At 39.2% G+C, this 27,726-nt stretch overlaps 1 protein-coding gene across 1 annotated transcript in view; it reads right to left on the bottom strand.

Moving 5' to 3' along the window:
- LOC124794830 (paraplegin) overlaps positions 1-27,726 on the bottom strand; it is an 87,054-nt gene that overhangs the window by 12,990 nt on the left and 46,338 nt on the right. The window contains exon 9 of the mRNA XM_047258495.1: positions 7,218-7,528. Within this exon, the coding sequence (XP_047114451.1) occupies positions 7,218-7,528 (311 nt within the window). The remainder of the gene's footprint in view (positions 1-7,217; positions 7,529-27,726) is intronic.

Below are 27,726 nucleotides of genomic sequence, written 5' to 3'. Positions count from 1 at the left end.
CTTCCAGATAATTTATGGAATTAACTGCTTATAGTTGCTGACCTGTTATATTGTAGCTAAATGATAAAGGATCTTTCTATGTATTCGCGGCACATTACACTTGTCTACATTGAGATTCAACTGCCATTCCCTGCACCATGCATCAATTCATTGCAGATCCTCTTGCATTTCAGTACAATTTTCCATTGTTACAACCTCTCGATATACTACAGCTTCATCCGCAAAAACCCTCAGTGAACTTTCGATGTTACCCACAAGATCATTTATATATATTGTGAATCGCAACAGTCCTAAGACACTCTCCTACGGCACACATGAAATCACTCTTACTCCGGAAGACTTCTCTCCCTTGAGAATGACATGCTGCATTCTGTTATCTAGGAACTCTTCAATCCAATCACACAATTGGTCTGATAGTCCATAAGCTATTACTTTGTTCATTAAATGACTGTGGGGAACTGTATCAAATGCCTTGAAGTCAATAAACACGGCATCCACCTGGGAACCCTTGTCTATGGCCCACTGAGTCTCGTGGACGAATAGCGCGAGCTCGGTTTCACAGGATCGTCTTTTTCGAAACCCATGTGGATTCCTACAGAGTAGATTTCGAGTCTCCAGAAAAGTCATTATCCTTGAACATAATACGTGTTCCAAAATTCTACAACTGATCTGATCGACGTTAGAGATAAAGGTCTATAGTTCTGCACATCTGTTTGACGTACCTTCTTGAAAACGGGGATGACCTGTGCCCTTTTCCAATCTTTTGGAACGCTACGCTCTTCTAGAGACCTACGGTACACCGCTGCAAGGAGGGGGGTGAGTTCCTCCGCATACTCTGTGTAAAATCGAACTGGTATCCCATCAGATCCAGCAGCCTTTCCTCTTTTGAGTGATTTTAATTGTTTTTCTATCCTTCTGTCATCTACCATTTTGTCATCTGTGCGACAGTCTAGAGAAGGAACTACAGTGCAATCTTCCTCGGTGAAACAGCTTTGGAAAAAGACATTTAGTATTTTGGCCTTTAGTCTGTCATCCTCTGTTTCAGTACCATTTTGGTCACAGAGTGTCTGGACATTTTGCTTTGTCCACTTACTGCTTTGACATAAGACCAAAATTTCTTAGGATTTTCTGCCAAGTCAGTACATAAGACTTTACTTTCGAATTTGTTGAACGCCTCTCACATAGCCCCCCTCACACTACATTTCGCTTCGTGTAATTTTTGTTTGTCTGCAAGGCTTTGGCTATGTTTATGTTTGCTGTGAAGTTCCCTTTGCCTCCGCAGCAGTTTCTAACTCGGTTGTTGTACCATGGTGGCTCTTTTCCAACTCTTATCATCTTGCTTGGCACATACTCATCTAATGCATATTGTACAATGGTTTTGAACTTTGTCCACTGATCCTCAACACTATCTGTACTTGAGATAAAATTTTGTGTTGAGCCGCCCAGTACTATGAAATCTGCTTTTTGTCACTTTTGCTAAACAGAAAAATCTTCCTACCTTCTTTAATATTTCTATTTACGGCTGAAATCACCGATGCTGTAACCACTTTATGATCGCTGATTCCCTGTTCTGTGTTAACTGTTTCAAATAGTTCGGATCTGTTTGTCACCAGAAGGTCTAATATGTTATCGCCATGAGTCGGTTCTCTGTTTAACTGCTCAAGGTAGTTTTCAGATAATGCACTTAAAAAAGTTTCACTGGATTCTTTGTCCCTGCCACCCGTTATAAACATTTGAGTCTCCCAGTCTATATCTGGTAAATTAAAATCTCCACTCAGAACTATAACATGGTCGGGAAATCTACTCGAAATATTTTCCAAATTTTCCTTCAGGTGTTCTGCCACAACAGCTGCTGAGCCAGGGGGCCTATAGAGACATCCAATTACCATGTTTGAGCCTGCTTTAACAGTGACCTCCACCCAAATTATTTCACATTTCGGATCTCTGTCAATTTCCTTCGATAATATTGCACTTATCACTATAAACATGCCTCCTCCTTCACTGTCCAACCTGTCTCTACGGTTTACATTCCAATCTGTGTTTAGAATTTCATTACAGCCAACTTTCCGTCCCTAGTACTATGTGGGCATTGTGACCGTTTATTAATGGAGCAGATCTGGGACCTTTCTATAGATGCTCCTGCAGTTTACTATTACCACATTAATATTGCCATTTCCTGTTGCGTTTTGCCTACTGCTACCTTATCGCGTCTCAGGAGGTATCTTGTCGGGCCTAGGGAGGGAATTCTCTAACCTAAAAAACCCACATGTGCACTCCACAGGTACTCCGCTACCCTTGTAGCCACTTCCTGTGTATAGAGCATGCCTGACCTATTCAGGGGGGCCCTACATTTCTCCACCCGATAGTGGAGGTCGAGAAATTTGCACCCCAGATCTCCGGAGAATCGTCCACACCTCTGGTTTAAGCCTTCCACTCGGCTCCAAACCAGAGGACCGCGATCGGTTCTGGGAATGACACTACAAATAGTTAGCTTAGATTCCACCCCACGAACGAGGCTTTCCGCCTTCACCATCTCCGTCAACCGCCTGTATGAACTGAGGATGAACTCTGAACCCAGGCGGCAGGAGTCATTGGTGCCAACATGAGCAACAATTTGCAGTTGGGTGCACCCAGTGCTCTCTAATTCTAATGCCGCTGGCAGGGCCTCCTCCACATCTTGGACGAGACCCCCCCCCCCCCCGTAAGCAGACAGAGTGAACACTGGCCTTCTTCCCCAACCTTTCCACTGCTTCCCTAAGGGGCCCCATCACCCACCTAACACTGGAGCTCCTAATCACTAATAAATACCTCTCCCCGTGTGCCTGCTCGGACCTTGCTGAAGGAGCGGCCACATGTCCACTCACAGGCAGAGCGGGCAATGCCACATGGCCAGCCTCCACATTGACCGTCCGCCTCGTGCGACACGAACACCGTTGAACCAGCCATTCCCCTTGAGGAGAGGGTGGCCGCACCTGGTACCCCTGAAGAAGTCTCGACAGCAGGGACCTAGGGTAAAGCATGTAACACCTGGGGTGTAGCATGTGACGCACCAGACTCCCCACTGTCGCTACACTCCAAGGCAGCAGCCTGAAGACGGTTGACCGTGGCCACCAGCACGTTCATCTGTTTGCAAACAGTGGCCAGCTCGTCCTGCGTCTGTACACAGCAGTCACACATCCTATCCATCCTAAGAAATCAACAATTTACTGTAGAGAGTTAAGTAATCAACTACTAACTACACTGCTAAACTAAAGGCAGCTGATAGCTGACTAAACTGTGGTTCTAGACACTTCTTGTTGGAAACAATGAAAATAAGCACTAACTGTCTCTGGACGGTATTCAAAACAAACGCGAAATCTATGAGAACTATTACTATTAGCCGAAAATTAAAGCTTCCCAAAAGCAAAAACACACAGAAAAAGAAGTGATAAGTAGGAAAAACACAGTTAATACTTAAATGTACGTAGCTTGCTGCACAGGAGGTGTGAAGCAGATGGCAGCTACGAGTCTTTCGTAAGTTGAGGAAAAAGCCACTGTCCCTGCATGTCCAGGTTCATAATTTCACAAACATTTTCCACCAAGAAAAGAATAGCCTGTAAAGCTTGTTTTGTGATAAGACACAAAACATGTGAGTCTCCCGTGACGCAATAGTGCAAAGGGATTATCACACCACATATGTGAACACTGTGTCCATGCACCTTTCCATTAAGATGAAATGTTTTACTTCTACCATTTTTACCAAGTCATCACAAATTAAAAATGCTTTGCTTTGTCATTTATGACAAGAGACAGCGCAAGTTTTATGCAGTATGATGCGTACAGCAAATGGTCTCTCAAAATTCACCATACAGTAGGCCAAGGTACTCCTAGTTCTCTACTAGCCCAATTGGTTGCCTTACTTGGAGTAAGCACAAAAATTTCCTTAATTCATCACATATCTTCATCTGAAAAATGCAGGGACAGGGGGCAGGGCTCAGAGTGTTCTGTTCTTTACAGTTGCAAATGTGTATTCTCACACACTGTTCTCATTGTTACACAAATTTAACAAACTGCTGATCTTCAGGAACCATGAATGTAACCTGACTGACAGCTGTGTGACACTTATCCTCATGTTGTTAGCATTAGTGCTGTTAAAGATTTGAGTGAGGCATTCTTATGGCAATCATTAAGCAACACATATCATCTGTTCTTTACTGCAAAATTTTTCAGTTTATTATTGCAGACATTTGCTCTTAATTTGTTTCAGATTTATGATGATCTATCCTCTTCACAACTTAAAAGGTAAATAATATTGTCTGGTTCAGGTAGCACATGTATTTTCATTTCAATCATCAATATTAGCAATGACACTAAATTGTGGTCGATGTCTAGGTGGACCACTCAGTGGTAGTGTATGTTACTGAAGATAACGTGGTTGACTTCACGACTGCTTCACAACTTGTACCAGCTCAGTCAACAAAAACTGCATCTCTGAACTGTGTAGGTGCAACTGTCCCTTCAACAAATCTTTAAACACACAATTCATCAATGATTTTGATATGTTCACACACAACATCAAATCTACAAAAGGAAAGATGCTTTATCCCTACACAGTTGTGTATGAAGCCTTCCTAACTAAAACCTTACACTGAATGAGGTTGCAGTGGTCTTGGTTAATTCTACAAGATTACTCTACAATTCACACTTAAGTGCTAAGTACAGGGTTCATAGCACCACTTGCAAACTATCCCCACCATTTCACTTTTGAATAGCACGTGGGACAAACGAGCACCTACATCTTCCCTTGTGAGCTCTGATTTCTCTTATTTTTATCATGATAGAAGTCAACAAAATATTTTGGCATTCAGAGGAGAACATTGGCAACCGTAGTTTCAAGAAAAGATCTGTCACTGCAAAAAAATCTTAATTTTAATGACTGGCAGCCCAACTCACTTAACGTACCCATGACACTTACTCTCCCCATTTTGTGAAGTACGAGACAAGATGACCTCCTCTGAATTTTTCTGATGTTCTCCATCAATCCAATACTGTGTAGCAATATTCCAGAAAAGGATGAACAAATGTAATTTACGCAGTTCCTCTTGCAGATTTATTGCACTTTGTTTTGGTATTCACTTATTTGTGGAGCCTACAACATTTAAGCTACAGATCTCCTTGACCCTACTGCAGTAGCTCAGATCCACATCACAATAGGTCTGTAGAAAAAGCATGTCATCATGGTTTTTAAAATTTAGCAACATTAGCAAAGATGATATGTGTTGCAATGTTTGTACTGTAGGCAATGTTTCAAAAAATTCTTTTCAAGATAAACTTTTGAACGAAAACAAATTTACATACAAAAAGGAGTGAAATTAATTTTTCTGATCTATTTTTAAACACAGTAATTCTAAGTTATGGATCTGTGTAAAGGCACAGAGCTTTGATTATCACACGGTGTAGCAGCAAAGAGTACACTCTTACGAACAGTTGTGCCATACTTTAGTAAATGCATTTACTGTAACTATCTCTCTCTAATTCATAGTGGCATACACAAATTTAACTCTAATAACATCTGTAATTCCTAGATTATGGCAGGTAAGATCATCTTGATCATGGCCGAAACTCACAACCATGGCCAAATAGTACTCTGTGTCTATTTTGACTGTTAAGACATGAACCATTTTTTGTGTTTCACAACAGGTACCGTAGCAAGCGGAATGTAATGGCATTTGTGCTACACTGGTGAAACTTTTCTCCTTACAGCTGCCTATGGAAAATTCATGCCCAAGGCTTGACTACAGAAAAAGGTTTACGTGCATGAAAATTTTTGTTTTGGAAATAGATGTTATAAACCAAACTGCTTCTGTTTTACTATCTTAGATTTCTCTGGTATTAATTTTGGGTCATAACTCATTCTTAAGCAATCATCCTGGCCATCAACTAAGTCATCAGGCTAAAATCCAGCATCATCACTGATCATAGCCAAACTAAAGATAAATAAATAAAATAAAAACAGTGCAGCTGTGAAAAGTTTACCTAGGCTCCACTGTAACTGTTATCAAATGAAACAACAAGTTTCTGTTACCAGTCCTAATTTGGAAAGTTTATTTCCAAAACAAATACTTTTTCAGCTACGGACATGCCATTAAATTTTTCCTTCAAAGTAAGGGAGAAGATTATGGGTGTAGGTTGCAACAGTTAAGCAGAGGTGAAGGGGCCTGAACAGGAAAGATTAGCTGCACAGCTGCATCCAAACAGTCTTCAGGCTGAACATAAGGTATTTCACATTATTTGCTCTGGAGAGCTGAAATAACCATAAACTTAATTTGATGGAATAACAAAAGATTTATGTGCTGCAAAATATCCTTTATATATTACAAACCGTAAAAGCAGTGTGGTGGGGTCAGTCACTTTTCAGTTCTTTGTTGGAGATGTAGTAATTGTTCAGGCTCTGCTGTAGACAGTATCCTATGCTAAGCACCTAAATCAGATTGACTGTTTGTGATGAACTACACCTGCACACTGATTAGCAATTTCGCTATTTTGTGAATCACCAACCATCCTCCGCTTCACATCCGAAGAGACACATTCAAAGAAAATACAGAAGAGTATGTTTCAACATTCCTTTGAGGTTGAGGATGGTATAGATGGACCATAAGTTTGGATTGGGGAAGGATGGTAAAGGAAATTGGCCGTGTCCTTTACAAAGGAACCATTTCAGCATTTGACTTAAGCATAGTAGAGAAACCATGGAAAATCTAAGTCTAGATGAGCAGACATGGATTTCAACCACTGTTTTCTCAAATATGAATACATCAGTCATATTCAAATGCATTAGTTATCTACAACAAGTGCAACAGGACATTAGCAGAAAATGTGCGTTCACTAGTAACTTAACTTATTCAAAGAGTGTGCAGAAAAAGACCTGCACAAATCAAGATCCTGGATGAGATTACAACATATATGTAGCAACATATTAAACGTTTACTTCTCCAGCTACACAAAATTGATTCAAGTTGTAAAAATTCCGAAATATGTAAATTAAGTATCAGTGTTTTATAATACTGATAATACTGTACTATCAAGAGTGATTATACCAGGTAACATTTTTTGCCTTGCATCAGACAATGCTGACATACTGTTATGTCATTGTAACAGTTGTAAGTCCTGTTCAATGCTTTATCAAAACAGACGTAATAGGTGATAATGTACTTACAAAAAAATAAAAAATTACTAACTTCCTCCTGCGAGTACAATCGCTGCTCAGTGGGAGTATACTGTGCAAATCCCAATGCTAAGGAGGTTCTTGGTACAATGGTGACCTTAAGCAGTGCATCAGTGTGTGGCAACATCCAGCCTACTATAGCATGTCCTGCTTCATGATAGGCGACAGTTCGCTTCTCTGCTGGAGACATCACACTTGTACGTTTCTCTGTGCCACCAACAAGTCTCTCAACAGCATATTCCAAGTCAGACCCTGTGACACATTTTTGTTTGCTTCGAGCTGCATGGAGTGCAGCCTCATTACACACATTTGCAATATCAGCACCTGAAAAATAATTCATATACATGCACTATTGCTACTTCTTTTTAAATTAAAAAAAATATGGCATTTTTCCTTCTGTCAACTAAATAAATATAAAATGTCAAAATATGTATCATAGACACAAGTACACCAGTAGTTATGAGCAATGGGAGAAAGCAGAAACATTGTATAAGGACTTCAACCATGACCCCATATTCACAGCAAGTTTGAAGAGCACTTGTACTACAGTTTCAGTGGAAATGGATTATTCCTCTGGATTGACTTACTGGCATGTCTGGTGAGCAACTAATAATAAGTAATCCAGAGTGAATCATGTGAAATGTAGTGACATGCCTGCACTTTTGTGAATCAATAAGGGAGTGAAAATAAGAGATAGTGATACCCATTGCTAGTATATATTCTGCTCCTCTTCCAGAATGCCAACAGGATTGCTAAGACATATCTATTTGATTGCCAATTCTCTATCAATAATATTCCATGCACTTACTATTCAGGATATTCCAGGAAGGACTGAAATTTAACCAAGAACTATCCAGTCACATTAATGTGACCACCTGCCAAAAGCCCGAAGAACCACTTTTTGCAGTGCGGAGTGCTGCAAGACATGCAGGAGGTGTGTCAATAAGGTCTTGGTGCTCTTTGAGCCAGACATGTACACTGAACTGTGTGACATGTTACACTGTTCATCCAGTACATGCCATCATGTTGAGGAAAAACAAACTGCATGTAAGGGTGGACATAGCCCCCCAAGGATAGAAGCATACTTGTGTTGATCCACTGTGTCTTCCAAATTGACGAGATCACCCATGATATGCCCTCTAGCCTAGAGCCTTATGACGCTTGTTGCAGGGTGTTTTCTTTCAGATGGTCCATGCCGTATGAGCCAATGGTCATGTGTCCAATGGCGTAAAACGTGATTCATCTGAAAAGGCCACCTGTTGCTGCCCAGTGGATGTACGACTGTTGTACTGGATGCAAATTCCGCCTTCTTCACTGATGAACAGCAGTCAGCATGAGTGCGTGAACCCGTCACCTGCTGTGGAGGCGCAGCAACATTCACTGAATGGTCATTGAGGAGACACTGTTGGTAGCCCTTGGTTCATCTGGGTGGTCAGTTCCTTAGCAGCTGGACATCTATTTCCCTGTACACTCTCTGCAGTCATTGTTCACCCCTGTCACCTATAGTCTACTGCACACCACAGTTGCCTTGGAATCAGTTTCGGATACCGCCATTTTGCCATGCATGGTATAATTTAACTGTGGTGGCAAGCAAACAGATTACAAACTTAGCCATTCTGGAAATGCTTCCACCTTTGGCCTGAAATCCAATGATCATGTGCTTTTGGACATAAGACAAATCACTCTATTTCCACATTACAATAATGACATTGATTTGCACATCCCCATGATACACTTTACATACCTCCACTGCTGGCAGTGCCACCTGCTGACCCAGAGTGGTTATTGCATGATGACACTGAACACAGGTGGTGATCACATTACTGCGATTGAACCATGTGCTTTGCCTGTTTCTAAAACCATTCTGGTAATGACATCTCATCCACAATCAGGACTCAAACCAGCTATCCCAGCATTTTAAGTGCAACTTAGTTTAGTGGTAGCCACCACAGAGATGGGGTGGAATGACATTATTTTGTCTGATATTAAATTCCATTTGTAATGTAATCAGTCGGATTGTGTTGATAACTATAAAATAATTTTATCAAGGAAAGTAATAAATTATGTGATAGAATTGCTGGAAAGTACTTACCTTCAGGGTCAAAATGTGTAGTGTTGCCGAGACACATCCACAACAGGAAAAGTGACATTACATAGCCTTTAGAACTAACAGTTCCTTCCTCAGAGAGAAGTAGGTTGAGGAAGGTTAAAAGGGAAGATCTTTTCTTTATCTACCTCATCCTCACTACAGGTGGAACCCATTCATCTTTGTGTGGAGTGACCTGCTGTTCCTTTTTAATGTTCCCCAATTTATCTCTCTCTTGTCACAAACATGGGAACTACAAGCTCCAAAGGCTAGGTGGTGTTTCAGTTCTATTTTTATGTGTGTTTATTGGCAGTACTACACAGTACACTTCCTGAATGTTATTACACAGTATAGTTCCTGAAGGTAAGTATTGGTTACAATTTAGTCTTATAATTTATTACTATAAAATAAAGTTGTTCTGACAATAGTATATAAAGGCCCATAAACAACAATATAAAAATCCTTATTCACTGCACAGGAACTGTGATCCAAAAAGCACTTATTGACTGCAGCCTGGTACTGAAAATAAACAACTCTTTCTGACATAAAATAGGTACAGCCATGAAAGTGATTCAAACAAAATCTCTAACAAGCTTAGAAATTATTGGTTATTTAAGAAGGTACTACAAAGTTTAGATTTGGGAGAATCACGCCCTCCTCATAAAATTTTGACACCACTAATAACTTTTTTAGGACTGACATACATCAATTGAAAGGCCTCATTTTCTTCTTTGCAACAAAAATTTTGTCCTCATTATGTAATTTAGGAAATATTTATTGAAAATTATTGTTGTAAGAGTTCCAGAACATAATCTAGTCAAAATTCCAGCCTTACTATTCTGCAGCTCTGTATTTTTTGAATCCAAAAATGTATAACGTTGCTAAGAAAACATGTCAGCCAAGAAAATATCTCAACTGTGTTTTCTAAATAAACCCGTCTAAAAATTTTAAACACCCAAAATTCTGCACATAAAAGAGGGACCTTGTTCTATAGCATTTTACTAAATACATAGCCATTACTTAGGCACAATGACTTCATCACAACTACGTAAAGGTCTTTTGCGTTATTGGTGGAAATTTAGTAATTCTGTATTTTAATCTTTTGTAAAACATGCCACACATGAGTCTTTAAATAGGACCCATAAACAGTGTCACATCAAGTCTCTGTTTAGCTTTCAATTAGAAATATGCTGCAACAACTCAAATATTAGCATTTGGGGTTGAAGATATAAAATTTGGGACCTCTAAAGGACACCATTAACAACAATTATGAGGGTGCATGGTTCCCACCCAGCAAAATGTCTCCAAGATAAGTAAAATCTTCTTATATCATTATTGTAATACTTCCTCTTTTCCAAAAAAAAGTTAATAAAAGAGCAAGTATGTAACTTTTTGATGTGTGCATTTAGTAGAAGTGAGAGAAAAGTATTCATTCTACATATTTTCATTTAATCTTTTAATTAGCTATCAATATCTATATTCTCTTGTACTCACACTAGTATATAAGCATACGGTATGACCTTGTCCTTGGTCCATAACACTGTTTTTCAAAGGCATATGCTAAATGTATGACAAACACCTTTTCAGCAGTGGAAAAATGACTACAGAAGAAGAAGGTGAAACTATTTGGCAATAGTCATACACTCAACATATCAAAATTATTGATGAACTAGGTTAACAACAGGGTTTGTGTTTCTGGCACTGTAAAACCTACAGCAAATTTTGACAGTGTTACTGTTAGTGTTAATGACGAATGCTCTGATCTCACAAGAAAGCGTTGTTGTTTCCATGAGAAGTGCTAATTGTATCTATATAAACAAAGCCCAGTGTCTTTATTAAAAAAATTGTTCACTTTAATGGTTAGTTCTGTAATAGCATACAAAATTCTTGGCCCCTTCCTAAATACTTACGAGTTTTGTTATACCTTTCTACCTGATCACGCAATGTTTCCTCAAATATGTGAGAAAAAATTGATAATATTGATACTGCTCATCTTATCTGTCCCTTTTGTGGATAGGTTGAATTTACACACATGTCAGTGTATTTGGAAAGCAGCCCCATCAACTAACTGATTTATTCTCAGGCAGAATTTGGGGTGCAATACTACGACAATCAACTATGACATTCAACTATATATTTGTGATGGCTTTGCCTCTAAAGCACTACCTACGAGACTGGTTGTGTTTAAACAATGAAATCAGACTAACTAATTTGAGATAAAACAGTGTCTGTTCTTTTCAGTTGTTAAAAATTAGCAATTATGACAGAAACTGTTCGACTATATGCATATAAACAAATGTTGCACAAGGGCGATAACTTCTGCTGTAAGTAGAGCTCTTGACAAGATATCTCTCATTAACAAAAGCAGAAATAAATCCATTACTGTGCTGGGCACTCCTCCATAGGGAAGCTAATAAAGTGGACCAATTCAAATGGAGTTTGCTCCAAAAGAAACAAAATAACATGGGAATGCAATGAAGAAATACAAATCAAGGCACGTACCTGAAATGTTGACCAATGTAAAGATTTTTTGTTGATTTAGCTCATAAAAATTACTCCATAATGCACCTAAACATAGGTAGCCTATCAACAAAAGTGTGAACAAGCTATACGAACTGGAAGTATTTCTGTAGAACACAAATTCTGTTAAGTTATATGTTTTACTGAACACTAGCTTCAAAGTGACAATATCAGTATGATAAGATCACTTTCAGACTATAATTTAGCAGTGTAGTTTTGTACAAAAAACGGGTGTGGAGGATTTTGCATTTTAGTATAGCAGTCACCAAGCTTTGAACCTATACATACTTTTAATGGGCTATACAAGCAGCTATTATTTGAAAGTTGCTGTGTAGCGCGCGCACCCACGCGCGCACCCACGCGCGCACACACACACACACACACACACACACACACACACAGGGCTTATTATTTAGTAGTATACATTATATCTCTGGTTAGTAGGTTGCAGACAGAAAATTGTATAAAAAGATAATTATTTGTGCTAACTTCAACACAGATACAAGTGCTGAGAACAGATTTTCCGTTTCTTTGAAGGGTTTCTTATCTACAAATGGCCCAGTACTAAATTTTAGCGAATACACTGGAGTAACAGAATCTACAGCAGCATGTATAGATAATGTAGTAAGCAATATGAACTATGACACAACAGCAAACTTCCTTTTAGATTTGGGGATATTTAATAATTCAGTCCTTTTGGTCTTATTGCTAAATTTAAATAAAACCTGTTCACAAACAAGAGTCAGGACATTTAATCAATGAAATGATAATATTTGTCTCAAAGCTGGATGGAACTTCTTGGTCATTCGGCAAACACTAACTACAACACTTTTGTATCTGAATTCATATGTATATTCAATGAATATCTTCCCTTCATAACAGTATGGACAAATTCAGTACAACAAACTCAGGGAAAACTGAAGACATTATGGAATCAAAGAGCAACCATCATGCAGAGCTTCTCAGGTACGTAAAGAAATACAAAATAATATTTGACTGTCATTAAAAAGGCAAAAAATCTGGTAACAACTGACAATTCATCTCATATGCCATAAACAAATCCAAAATTGTCTGGCAGATTGCCAAGCCTGAAGCAGGTGATGAGAAAACTACTCATTTTCGCTCTAAATTGGAAACTGATGGGTAAATGGTTATAAATTCCATGCATATCCGTGCAGATTTCAGTATGTACAGTGGAACCTCCCAAATCCAACCTGGGATGGTCCAACTTCCCGCTTAGTCCGACCATCCCATTTCTGGTGTTTGTTTACCTACACAGACCACTGTTACAGTCAGGACTGGACTTGTCGATGATTCATCGTCCACAAATGGACCAGCAGGCAGTTTACTGTTGCTAGTGCGACAGTTTGATCACTTTTAGTATGAAATAACTTTTTTCTAACTTGATCTATAAGTGTTCTTGTGCACGTATTTGTTTTGTAAATTAGTGACTGTGTTCTTCTTACGTATTAAAGTGTTTAAAACTAAATTATGACACCGACTAAATGTAAATACACTATACTGTCTTTATAACCGGACATTAAGCCCAGTGATGTTGTAATGTCATAGCTATTTGCACGGCTGCAGAGTTTTGCAGTAAGTTTTATTCCGTTAGGTCAAACTGTATTTGAGACTGGCAATGAAGCCTCCAGCCCCGGCCATTGTGTAGTTGGCTGCTGGCATCACAATGCCATCTGTCGCGGTGTGCGGACTGTGAGAACTGCTCTGTGTGGATTGTACTAAGATCACTTATTCATCTCACCTAAGAAACTAAATAACTGTGACAAATATGATCTGTTTGTTTTCAAATTTGGTATAGGAACTTTTATAATTTAGAAGAACAGTGCGTAAAATTTTCATGCAGATAACTTTAATAGTTTTGAAAATACAAAAAAACCTATTAAAAAAGTACTTAACCAACACTTAGTAAAGTAAATTCAGATAGGAATCATGACAGTTTAAGTTTCTTTGTCATTTGAAAATACAAACAGCACTCTCAGTGCATACAAGTTATTTTTAAAGAATTTTAATTCTAAACTTTTAATAATTTTGCTTTTGTACAGAAAATAATAGTTTAAAAGTTGATATTTATATTTTGTGAGTGTATATGTGGGGACATACGTCAAATTTCAATTTTATAATGTATTACACCATCTGTAACTAGCAAGTGTTACACAACCAGGATGTCCTGAAAACGGTTAATCCCCCTAACTGGTGGATGATGTATGTCTAAGAGTTTTTGCTTTTGTACTAAGGCAGCCAGAAAGATAGTAAGAGGATACTTAGTTCTAAAGTATATTTCAAGCATAGTTTTCTTTTGATTTTTGTTTCATTTGGTTTTGTGGAACATTTTGTGAAATTTTGTAATATGAAATGACGTAGATGCATCTGTGAATGTTGACTGGAGTAAAGCGGTTTGCGCGCGAAATTGATCATGAAAGGATAATCTGATTGGATGATCATTTTGATTAATGAATGAGAGAGAAGTCTTTCCCACGTAATTGAATGAGTTATATGCTCTGTGAGCAATGACATTCAGTCAGTTGTGGACTTGCTGTCAGATAAGAAGGTCATGTTAAATGAGCCCGAAAAAATTATCTGTAAGATGAAGAAATGACGGTTAAATCGTGCTCGGTTTATATCACCATGCTAGAATATGCAATTACGGACATTTTGGTGAAGTTGTGAGAGGTTTTGGAATGTTGGTTGCAGAATAAACTGTGTGAGAAACTATTGGCCTTGTGAATATTCTGCGTGGCGTGTTCCATACGCATGTACAGAACATTTTGGCGAGCATCTTCTTTTGAAGAATCCACTGAAAAGGACAGAATGTGAACTCAATATGTAACAGTGTGCTTCCTGTGTGAACCTTGTAATATTTCAGGTTGGACTTAGCACATTTCTGGCTGTCTTATGTGTGATATAAGCTGCACGAACTATTAGTAGATGATTTACAAATCTTTAACATCATGCAGCGTGTCAGCAACTGTATATGTATAGAAAATAAACAGCTAATGCAGCTAACAGATATATGGACATAGTGTATAAAATACTGAAAACAGGTTCTGAAGAAGATTCCATTAATGGAATCGAAACCTAGGTAAACGAGTAAAAATTACCTTGCAACTGAAGGCTGAAAAAATTGTTTACTTTCTATACATATACAGCTGCTGACGCGCTGCATGATGTTAAAGATTTGTAAATTTGTACCTGCTGAGGCAAGTAAAGCAGCTAACAGATATATGGACATAGTGTATAAAATACTGAAAACAGGTTCTGAAGAAGATTCCATTACTGGAATCGGAACCTAGGTAAACGAGTAGAAATTACCTTGCAACTGAAGGCTGAAAAAATTGTTTATTTTCTATTAGTAGATGTACTACCAATGTAAATGTGGGCTTGGAGACACAATAAATGAAAAGGACCATAATAAAACATCAGTACCTAAAAACAAACATTTTCAATGAAGGGGGGAAGCACCCACTTTGTCCGTTATTAATCGATATTTACAGGTTTATCTTGTTACTGGAGTCACGCAGACTTTGTAATCATAAGTATGGACAGTGGTTTTCTTCAACGCTGCTTTTCTCATCGTCCACATAGTACCTACGAATGCAGAGCAACGGATGGTGAATGGATACTATACTGAGGTTGGTGGACATTAAATAAATCGCGAAACGAGTCCCGCCAAACCCGTCCCACCACAACATGAGTGAGTGAATCAGTACAGCTGATGTTGACTGCACAATGGAAGCAGAATTAACGGATGACCAACTCACTGGTCTGTAACTCAAACAGATGAAGGGAATGAGAAAGATGATGACAACAATGAAGGAAATGAACCTATGGCTTGAGTACAGATGCTAAAAATGCATCTGATGTACCTATTCAATAAATCAAACAAATCTCTGGGTGTGCCTCCAATAGATATTTTGTGGATTAGGAAATGGCAGAACACTGTTGCAAAATCAAAGTTGACAAATGCTAAGCAAAAGAACATTAGAGACTTTCTGTTCTGCTTAAGAGCAGAACATTTTTTACTGTGTGATTTCTCATGTTGTAAAAGTTATGCGCAAATCAGCTGCATGTCACTGCAGTGCTTCAATAAGATGTATACAGATGTTAAACTTTCACTCACAGTAATAACATCTTACTGTACGATACAGATATATTTTATAGAACAGGTACTACTATGCATTACACTTTCATGTAAGATTTCATAGTCTGTAAATGTTTATCTTTTCATTTTATTAGTGTTTTAACATGTAACAATGTTCCAGACAGTATTTCAAGATGAACATTAAAATTGTGCTGTACTGTAGTGTGATGTTATGGGTCAATACAAGTGTTCCTCAGATAATCCAACCTGTTTTGAGTTCCGACCATGCTCCTGGTTGTATAGGGGATGGATTAGTGAGGTTCTACAGCCCTTTAGAACTTCAGATAAAATGGATGACTTCTCTCCTCCCCACATTAATCCCAACATGCTGCACCACAAATTTTTGGTGGCTAGCATTCCAAAATCCTTAACACGTTTTAAATTTGTAAACTGGAGGTCTATCTATATATCTGAATCCCGCTCCAGCTATTGCCGGGTCTGGGTGCTCATGAGTCCTCTCCATTTGGCACGGTCCTCCCACCACTTTTCTTCCTCCACTTGCTGCCAGGTCACACCTCTCCTTTCTACAGATATTCTCACTCCCATTTTCCACCGTGTTCTTGGGCGCCCTCTAGGTCTTTTCCCATCCATCTTTAGTTCTTCCATAATTTTGGGGAGTCTCTGCCCATGCATCCTCTTAACATGCCCATACCATCTTAATCTCTTTCTTTCAATTTCTTCTCTCATACTTTCTTGTTTAAGGTCCTTCCTAATCTCTACATTCCTTACCCTGTCCATTCTTGTTTTTCTCTTAACTGCTCTAAGAAATTTCATTTCCCCTGCTTGCAGTCTACTCCAGTTCCTTTCTGTCATTGTCCATGTTTCTCCACCATAGATGACAATAGGGATGTAATAATTCTTATACATAAGGAGTTTTGTTCTTTCTGAAACTTCATTATTCAAAATCAGGTGTTTTATTGTTTGGTAGAAATTGCCTCCCTTCTGTAACCTCCTATTAATTTTGTTAGTTATTCTTCCATTCCTAGATATTTCACTCCTGAAATAAGTGAAACTTTCTACCACTTTGAGGGGTTCTCCATTCAAGGTAATATTTCCGTTGATCCCTTTCTCTCTTCCAAATATCATTACTTCACTCTTATATTTATTTATTTTTAATCCATAACTTTTCATTATTTCCTTCCACGCATCAAGCTGTAACTGTACATCTACCTCTATCACCCCATATTACCATATCATCTACAAAAATCATCTTTTTGTCTTTTTCTTTTACTATATCTTTAACTGCCCTATTCATTCCCTCCATCACAACATTAAAGAGTGCAGGAGATAGAATACTTCCTTGCTTAAGTCCTTGTCTTATTTCAAAGTATTCATAGTCCCCCAATGGTGTTCTAATTCTACAATTGTGTCCTCCGTACATCGTCTTTATAACACTAATGTATTCATCTTCTATATCCATCTTCTTCATTTCTTCCCAGAGTCTTTCCCTGTCAACTGAGTCATATGCCTTTTCTATGTCTATAAAAACCATTATCACCCTTTTGTTATACTCCCAACTTTTTTCCATCAGTTGACGGATAGAAAATATCAGGTCGATCATGCTTCTTCCTTTCCTAAACCCATGCTGTTCTTCATTCAGCTCCTTTTCTATCTTTTCACTTATTTGATTTAGTAAAATTCTTTCAAGAATATTGGCTGTATGACTCATAAGGGTTACCGTATTTACTCGAATCTAAGCCGCACTCGAATCTAAGCCGCATCTGAAAAATGAGACTCGAAATCAAGGAAAAAATATTTTCCCGAATCTAAGCCGCACCTGAAATTTTAGACTCGAAATTCAAGGGGAGAGAAAAATTATAGGCCGCATCTCCAAATCGAAACAAAGTTGGTCCATTGTAATATGAGACACAATTTAGGTCGAATGAATGATGATACAGTGACAGTAGTTTGGTTCGAGTCGTAAGCTCAGCAGTTAAGCTTTACCAGGTAGCCATTGCTATGTGTCAGGCACTCCGTCCGCATTTATACGGGTACCCTTCCTTTTCCACGTGCTTCGTCTGGTTTGAAATGATAGCTTATTTTTCTTTGATCTGATAAGCGCAGTTTTCTTTGTTAAAGGTGTTTACATCACTCTAAGCTGAAAATGTGTTACTGTACTGTGTCATGCATTGTTTGCCGCATTCTGATAGTGCGTGTTTACGGCCTGTCGCCGCTCGCGGCATGGCTTGCTTTTGTGCACGCTACCGCCGCCCCCCCCCCCCCCCCCCACGCTTTTTTTTTTTTTTTTTTTTTTTTTTAAAAAGAGGAATTGTCTCATTAGCGAAACAATGGCAAGAAACTGCTATTTGTTGTTACTTACACTGCTGCTTTCTTTGATAATGATCAACAAGAACCAAATAATAGACTGCGTATGATAGAAGATGTTCTGAACGAGAGTTAAGCGAAAATTTTTCTCCGTTTGAAAATCTTTGCAGGCACCTCTTTAGTACACAGAAATTAGAGTCATCTTAGATTTAAAAATCTAGTCAATTGCCGTGCTTCATTTCTGACTGTATCACTATTAAGCATAAGAATAATACGAATATAAACATGACATGATATTTATATTCTTCCCCGTTTGCTGTTGTCTCACTCTAGTTTCGTAGTTTATTAGGCAGACCGGATTTAAACGAGATAGCAGCAAACATGAAACAATACATGGCAAAACGTTTATATGCGTATTATTCTTATGGTGACGAGAATACTGCATGTGATGCACAATTTATAAAAGTTCCTATTATAGCAACCATCTCTTCTCACAAGTAGGAAAAAAATTCAGAACGTAGAGTTGGCCATATTGATAAACATCCCAAACAGTCTTGCCAGTCGGATTTTCGTAGTACATTGAAAATAGCTCGTCTTCCACCTTTTTTTTTAAATTTATTTACTGACGCAGAGGTTTTGGCGCCAGTATTTATCTTTGTGCCTACAAAGCACGCCTGTGTAGCGCTACATATATTCGATGGCAGAAGTAAGTTGTGGCGGCACCCACCAACTTTTTTCAGAATTTCCGCTGGCTTTGCACTCGATTCTAAGCCGCAGGTGGTTTTTTGGATTACAAAAACCAGAAAAAAAGTGCGGCTTAGATTCGAGTAAATACGGTATTCCTCTGTAGTTTTTACAAAGTCTTTTATTACTTTTCTTGAAGATGGGAACAATGTCTCCTGTTCTCCAGTCGTCAGGTATTGTACTATTTCTCCACACGCTTGATAGTACTCTATACAGCCACTGCATTCCCACTGGACCTGCTGCTCTTATCATGTCCACTGATACTTCATCAGGTCCTGGGGCTTTCCCCCCCATTCATCTTCTTCACAGCTTTTTCCATTTCTTCCCGTGTAATTTGTCCTAATTCTGCTTCCCAACTTCTCTCAATTTCTCCATTATTTGTTGTTTCCTCATGTACCTGCTCCTCAGAATTTAACAGCTTCTTAAAATGTTCTTTCCAGAGATCTTTTATATTCCCTGGATCTTCAATAATGGTACTGTCCTCTGTTTCCATCTTTACTGGGACTTCAGAAGCCTTCCTTTTATTTTTCATCATATTATAGAACATTTTCTTATTGCTCTTCACACCTTCAAGTTTTTTTGTAAACTCTTCCCATGCCTTTTTCTTTGTTGTTTCCACTATTTCTTTGCACTCCTTTTCCTCTATATATCTTTTATGGTCTTCATCATTTTTAGTTTTCCACCACTTTCTCCATGCTCCATTTTTTCTTCTAACTGCTTGGATTGTGGTATCATTGTGGCACCATACACAATCATTAACCAGGCTCCAGGGACGTAAGGTGCCCTTCCCCATTCCTCCACTAGGGTAATTCCTGTCTGGCGCGTCCATGTCGTGGGGGTGGGCATCCTACACTTCAGTAGGCCGGAGTGCTAAGATGGCTGAGTTCAGGCAGGAACCCAATCCCGTGGGGTATAACACGGAACCCATGCCTAGGGTTATGGGTGAAGACCTTATTATAATAATAATAATAATAATAATAATAATAATAATAACGACAAAAGCAGGATGTCAAAGTATTGCACCCCAACTCTGCCAGAGAATAAATCAGTCATTTGATGAGGCTGCTTTCCCAATGCACTGAAATTTGCAGAAATTTAACCTCTCCACAAGAGGGGCAGACATGATGACCAGTATCAATATTATCAACTTCTTTTAGAATATTTGAGCAAATGCTGCATGATCAATTAGAAAGGTGTAACAAAACTCATAACATTACTCTGAATAATCACTACGGATTTAGAAAGGGACAAAGTATTCTGCATGCTATTACAGAACCAAAGATCAAAATCAGCAAATGGCTTGGGTTGGATTGTTTTGGGGGAGGAGGCCAGACAGCAAGGTCATCGGTCTCATCGGATTAGGAAAGGACGTGGAAGGAAGTCAGCCATGCCCTTTCGAAGGAACCATCCCAGCATTTGCCTGGAGCGATTTAGGGAAATCACGGAAAACCTAAATCAAGATGGCAGGACACGGGATTGAACCATCATCCTCCCGAATGCGAGTCCAGTGGAAATCAGCAAATGACTTGATAAATTGTGTGTATACAGTATCTTTCCTGACCTAACTGAACTATTTAATGTGATAAACCATAAGCTCACAAAATGCCTGTTTATGGTTTCCATGGAAAACCTTAAAGCTGATTCTCATTATGTGTCAAAAGTAGAAATCAGAGGATAGTTATGTCACAAAATGGTGACAGCACCTGTTCTAGTTGGAAGGAGATACAAGCAGGCATACCCCAGGAATCCATAATATGCCTGTTATTGTTCCTAGATTACATAGACAATGTGCCACGTAGATAACGTCAGAAATAATTCTGTATGCATATGATTCAACAACAGTAGTCTGCAGTAAACACAACAAAGAACTAGAAGTGAATACTAAGCAAACTCTTCAAGAACTTGAAGTTTGGCTAAATAACAGTGCTATGAAACAACTTTACAGAAATACAGATTATACATTTGAGAGCAAACGAACTGTTGAATATAGATCACAGTTAAATTATGAGGTCAAAGAACGGATCACTGCAGATTCTGATAAACACAAAGGGCTTTAATAAGTACTGTAACATATCTTTTTCTTAAAGCATGTTAGTTTTATTCAGGATTGCAATACCCCATATTATTCCCCACTCTTCTGCCTACAAAATACCATTTTTCAACATAATCTCCCTTCAATGCAACGGCCTTCCTCCGTCTTACTGGGAGGGCCTGTATGTCCGCATGGTGCCACTATACTGATGATGTCAGAGCCAACATTTTGCTGCATCAATAATCTCTCCGACATCCACATACTACTTCCCACAGAGTGCATCCTTTATTGGGTCAAACAGAAGTTGGAAGACGCGAGATCCGGACTGTAAATTGGATGAGGAAAAACAGTCCAATGAAGTTTTGTGAGCTGCTCCTGAGTGTACAGTTTTGTGTGAGGCCTTGCATTGTCATGGAGAAGGAGCAGTTCATTTACATTTTTGTGGTGATGAACACATTGAAGTCATTTTTTTCAATTTCCTGGGGGTAGCAGAATACACTTCTGAGTTGACAGTTGCGCATTGAGAGAGGACATCAAACAGAATAACCCCTCAGAGTCCCAGAAGACTGCCACCATGACTTTACCAGCTCAGGTTGTGGCTTTGAACTTTTTTTTTGGAGGGGAGTTGGTGTGGCATTACTCTGTGGATTGCCATTTTGCTTCTGGTTTAATGTGATGAATCTGTGTTTCATCACCCAAGACAATGTTTGACAAAAAATTGTCACAATCAGCCCCCTAATGCACATGCAATTCTGCACAGCTGGTCTGTGTTGTACTTTATGGTCTTCTGTTAGGTAGCGGGCAATCCAGCAGGCACACGCCTTTGCATACCTCAACTGCTGGACTAACAATAGAGACATACAGTTGTGAAATGAGGAGTTTGATTGTGATCCGTTCATCAGTTTGAATGAGAGTGTCTGCGTGTTCCAACACTGCAGGAGCCACAGCTGTTTGTGGCCAGCCAGCACGCTGGATATTGGACAAGTTTGCACGACCTTGTTGTGATGACAGGCGCCTTGCCCAACGACACACCATGCTTTTGTTCACTGTCAGGTCTATGCAGATATTCTACAAATGCTTACGAATATCTGTGGTACTCCAGTTTTCTACAAAAGGAACTCTATGAACAGATCTCTGCTTGGAAGACAACATATAGAGTTGCCATGTATCGGAACTTTATGAAACTAAAGGGGCTGAAGTGGGAATATTCCATGCTGCCTCACAACGAATTCTGCATTTTTTCAACCAAAACCGGTTGAGGAAAAAATGTACTGAAGTACTTATTGAACACCCCTTGTATCTTGGAGTTGTTATAAATAAAAACTTGTCATGGAATGATGATGTAGTGCTTAGTGAAGCAATTAAACTGTTTTGCTTATGCAATGAGAGTTCCAAATAATGTAAAACTGGAGTAGCTGTTAAGAAAACTATTTATAATGCATACTTTATATAAATTTTTGGCTGCGGCATAATTTTTTTGGGGTATGAAAATGCAAACCACCTCAAAGTATTTAAGCTACAGAAGAAAATCACGTGAGCTACGTTGGCAACAAACAACTGGCTATCATGCAAACCATTATTCAAAAGCATCTATTAATAACAATTCTTTGTATGTTCATGCATGGAATAGTCCTCTTTGAGCTGAAAAACAACATCTTTCCAAAAGAATCTGTTGCATATACTTATGAAACAAGTACAGATCACACTATATGTTGCCTTGTCACAGACAAAGGTTGTTTGAAAATACCACATATTAGTTGGCTTTGGTTTCAAAATAAAATGCAGTTCACAGAAGTGAACTTTGAAGAGCATATAAAGAGCAAACAAATTACAGCGTGGAAGATTTTATAAACAAGGAAGACAAGTAGCAGAGACATACAATCTTTACATTGCACTCTCTCTCTAGCTTGTTAAAGGATTTGGATGAAAGTTACCACTAATTCAAGTGAAATGGTCCAGTCTGGTGTTGACAATACCCAAGCAGATGGCATGATGAATGCCATCTCTCATTAGAGGTTTAAAAGGGTGTATTGCATCCTCATATAAGAACCTTGTGATGGCATCTCATACAACCAAAGATGTAGTGGAATCATTTATGAAGTTTTGATATCCTTGTCAGATACAGAGGAAACAATGCTAGCTTTGCAAAAAATGAACTTACAGTGGTCAAAGCACAACTTGTTTGTGCTGACAATGATAGCCCTTCAAAACGGGAAACCTAAATCTGGTTTGATGGAAAGGGATTAGAACCACTGTCCTACCACAAGTGTTACTGAGCCTCCACCACTATGTCATTTTGCACAGTTCAGAGACACTTAAGTTCCATAAGAAGGGTCATACAGTTCGTCTCTCCCTCATGATGATGATGATGATGATGATGATGATGACGATGACATATGCAGAAACAGTGTAGTTGGTATTTGGCAATGTTCTTAGTCAGAAGCCTGTATTGATAACAGTTGTCCTCTTCAGATTATAACCTGTTTTCTTCCTCTAAATTTCATTTCTTTACATATCTCTGCTTACAACTCATCACACTGTAGTGATGGTATTATTTTCCAGAACACGGAATGCTCTTGATGATTTTAATACTTGTTTTCCATAAATCAATCAAAATCACAAAAATAATGGTAACTCAAAAATCTGTGTTGAAGGCAATGCTGCAAAGGGCTGGGGATGACTAAAAGTATCTTCTGGCATCATCCCAAAAAGGTGTAACTGGCAGCATGCCGAAAAGGTGTAACTGAAAATTTCAATTATTGGGATGCATCATATTCCTTAGCCATACATGATGCTCCTTTTTAGTTGGTTCTTGGGGTTGTGAGAGGATTGGAGGTATGTGGTGATACACAGAAGCCCCTTTTCCCCCTCCCCTTCATCACACATTACCACCCCAGACTAGAACAAATGAACCACGTCCTTCGGCAGGGCTTTAATCATCTATCACGATGCCCTGAAATGATGGATGTCCTCACCAAGATCCTTCCTACCCCTCCTAAAATGGTGTTCCATCACCCACCCAACCTCCACAACATCCTAGTCCATTCCTATGCTACTCCCAATCCCAGCACCTTGACAAAGGGATCATATCCATATGGAAGACCTGTCCAAACCATCCAACCAATACCTCCTATTCCAGTCCTGTCACAGGATTATCCTACCCCAAAAGCAGCTGGGCCATGTGTGATGGAATCATTGCACAATTTTTTATATTTGTTTGGCTACGAACCAGCTGTCCATCAGGATGAATAGTCACTGCCAAATTGTGGTGAAGAGCTAAGTGGATCATCCTGTGACACAACACACAGCCATAACTGTGACACAGCTGAACATAATATGATTGATTTCAATGGCTGCTTCACCACCCCGGCCATCTGGATCCTTCCCTCAACCACTAGCTATTCTGAACTGCACAGATAGGCGTTATCCTTACAACACATTCTGCACTCCCAAAATTATCCCGACCTCAACCTACGATAACCTACTGTTCCCATACCTACACCCAACAGTTTCCATCCCCTCCTCCTAGTTCGAGTCCCCTCACCTTCACTGTGAATTGGTCTCTGTTGTGCATCCACCAGTCCTCTCTGTTCCTCTACTTTTCTGCTTTCCTCCAGAGCCTCCCAATGGTGCACCTGACAAACTTTCCTACTTCCTTTTAGTACACTCTGACAGACAGCACTCTGCAAGCCAGTCACATTCCAGGCAAGTCAGCTGAATGGGAAAACCAGATAAGCAGGTGCACCTATTGCTGTTCGAAGAAGTCTATCACATTCTTTATTTTTTATGGTTGGGCATTATCCAGTGGAAATATGGCATGGGGAGCTACCTGCAGAAGAGGTACCACCTCTGACTGTAAAACCTCACTTATGTAGCAGCTGCAGTTCTGGTTGCTATCAATACACATGAAGTCAAAATTGTGTGTATACAATAGCACCTTCAACAATCAAATCTCCTGTTTTTCCAGTCTGTTGCTCAACAAAGCATGCTGTCAGATTGGAGACACTGTGGTAATGTCTAACACATATATGGCCATTGTGACGTAACATATAACACTGTTATAGTGCCACTTAACCCTACGTCTATCAATCCGACAAATGCTGAAAGCAATCTTTAGGTGACATACTGGTTTAGTAGTTACGAGCATGGAACTGTCTGGATGTTTTGTTATGTATTTTTGCTTGTAATGAGTATACAGAGGGACTTCAAGGTGGGGCAGTAATCGCAGGAGATGAAGTACCTGTGGGATTTCTCCTGGAGATTGTTCCACAAAATATAACTTATTCTTTTATTTAAAACTTTACAATATAGGGAACATCACATAAGACAGCATATGTCAGTTTGACAGCTTGTTACAAGAATCTTGTACAGATTTTGTCTATTTCTGTGTGTATCTCTTGCAGTATTGATACACTATGGGCATTTATTCTGGGCTTGCTGTGTTACTCAAACCTGAGACGATGATGCCTGGAATGTGCACAAAAGCTTAAACAGGTACTTCATCTCCTGTGATTACTGCACACTTCACATTTATTTATAAAAGTTCCGTATATCTTGAAGCATTTCAGTTCCAGCATTGTGCATGGCTGCAGCATCGACGAGGTCCAATGCACCTGCAGCAATACGGCCATAACACAAGAATATTTTAGGTGCAGAAATTCATAAGTATGAGAAGTCATCCTACTCAAATCTAAGTACATTTACAGGTAACATCATTCCATCACTGTAGCATAGTTTGAAGCATGTCTCATCCGGGAACACTTCATTTTCCCACTTGGTTCTACACTGGCACAACTTGTGTACCCAAATACGGTTTGTGGTTTCCAGACAACAGAAGTAATGCAATAATATCCATGCCCCCAGTCGAAATCATAGCAGGTACTATTAAACCTTTGATGCAGACAGATCCACACCTGTTGCAGCGCTTCAGTGTTCAGCCAATACCACAGCTATAACTTGATGGTTCACTACAGCCGCTGGCCGCTATGGATGAGCAGTTCAAGGCGCTTCAGTCTGGAACCATGCGACCGCTATGGTCGCAGGTTCGAATCCTGTCTCGGGCATGGATGTGTGTGATGTCCTTAGGTTAATTAGGTTTAAGTAGTCCTAATTTCTAGGGGACTGATGATCTCTGATGTTAAGTCCCATAGTGCTCAGAACCATTTGAACCATCACTACAGCCACACGGCCAAGATGGTGGGTATATGTGGTATCCACACACTGCTGCATCAATCCCGTTCTACTCATGTCCCTACTGAAAAATCAATTTCATAATAGCATGCTCTGTACAAGTTGAAAAGTCACAGCGAGACAAATCAGTTTTCAGGTTACTGATCATTCTATCTAGTATGAACTGCTGATATTGCACATTTTGATGTCAATGAGAAAAATATCCAGCCCTTTTCCTCTGACATGCATCTTGCATACTGAAAAGGACAGAAAAATTAGAGAACTTTGGGTCTGCACAGGAAAGTACTGAATCTTCTTCCCACACACCATCCACTTGTCAGAAAAGGTATGTGGACTCCTTGATAATTGATGGTGATTTCAGTGACTGATCACTGACTGTGGAGGCAAACAACAATGGATCCTTTCATATAATTACTGTACACATTACATTATATTTATTTATTTATGATGAGGGTTGCCTGGCAGCCTTTGCAAACATATTTATCACTTTCATGTGTCTCTGCATTTTGCTGTGTTTCTAACAAGTCACATCCCTGAACACAAGAGTGTCATCTGCAAACAGCCTCATATGGGTACAGACTTTATCTGCTATGTCATTTATAAATATCAAGAACAGCAGTGGCCCTACCACATTACCTTGAGGTACGAAGATGACAGCTGTCCTCCTAATGATGCCTCCCCTTTGAGAGGGACATACTGAGTTCTGTCACATGAAAGTATTCAATCTCACCACATATCTTTCCCCATATTACATATGCAACAGTTTAGCTTACCATCTGATGGTATAAAACTCTACTGACAGCTTCTGGATGTCAAGAAGAGGGGAGAAATGATTCTGGTGCTACCAGCAACTTTATGATGGTTGCAGAGTACAAATGAAGATTTATATGAGACCCGAGTTTTGCCCAGCATATTCAATCTTCAAATAACTTATGGGAGTGCAGTGGGTGACACTGTCAACAATTGCCAATATTTCAATAGGTTCACACCCTGTCATTAATGGCATTTGTTTAAGATGTCACCCAGGTGCATTCCTGTATGTTTTACAACCAAAGAGCTTGACATAACACAGACATTTTGGGCCACTAAAGAAAGGGCACATGCCTATGTTGACACCATCTCTCCTGGAATCATAATCACTTATTGAAATCCAGAATAAATTTTCACTCTGCAGTGGAGTTTGAACTAATGTGAAACTTCCTGGCAGTTTAAAACTATAAGATGGACCAAGGTACCAGGTCCCAGATTTGAGTCTTGGTCCGGCACACAGTTTTAATCTGCAAGAAACTTTCACTTATTGATATCTCACTGTTCCATGTATCTTCCAAAACTGGAATCAGGTAGTTAATTCTTTATTAGTGTTCTAATTTTTTAATATTTTTAATTTTCACAAATGTAAATGTCTGCTGGATCGAACCCATACCAGCCACTGAAAATATTCGGTCAAAGTGTAAAAAGTATGTGTACTTTGCGCACACTGTCAACTTCTCTTGCCCGTTTGTCACAGAGTTGTGAAATGACCTGAA

The sequence above is a fragment of the Schistocerca piceifrons genome, chromosome 4 (genome assembly GCF_021461385.2).
Source record: "Schistocerca piceifrons isolate TAMUIC-IGC-003096 chromosome 4, iqSchPice1.1, whole genome shotgun sequence".
Taxonomy (NCBI): domain Eukaryota; kingdom Metazoa; phylum Arthropoda; class Insecta; order Orthoptera; family Acrididae; genus Schistocerca; species Schistocerca piceifrons.
The sequence above is the reverse complement of the archived record's forward strand: the minus strand, read 5'-3'. Positions and strand labels throughout refer to the sequence as shown.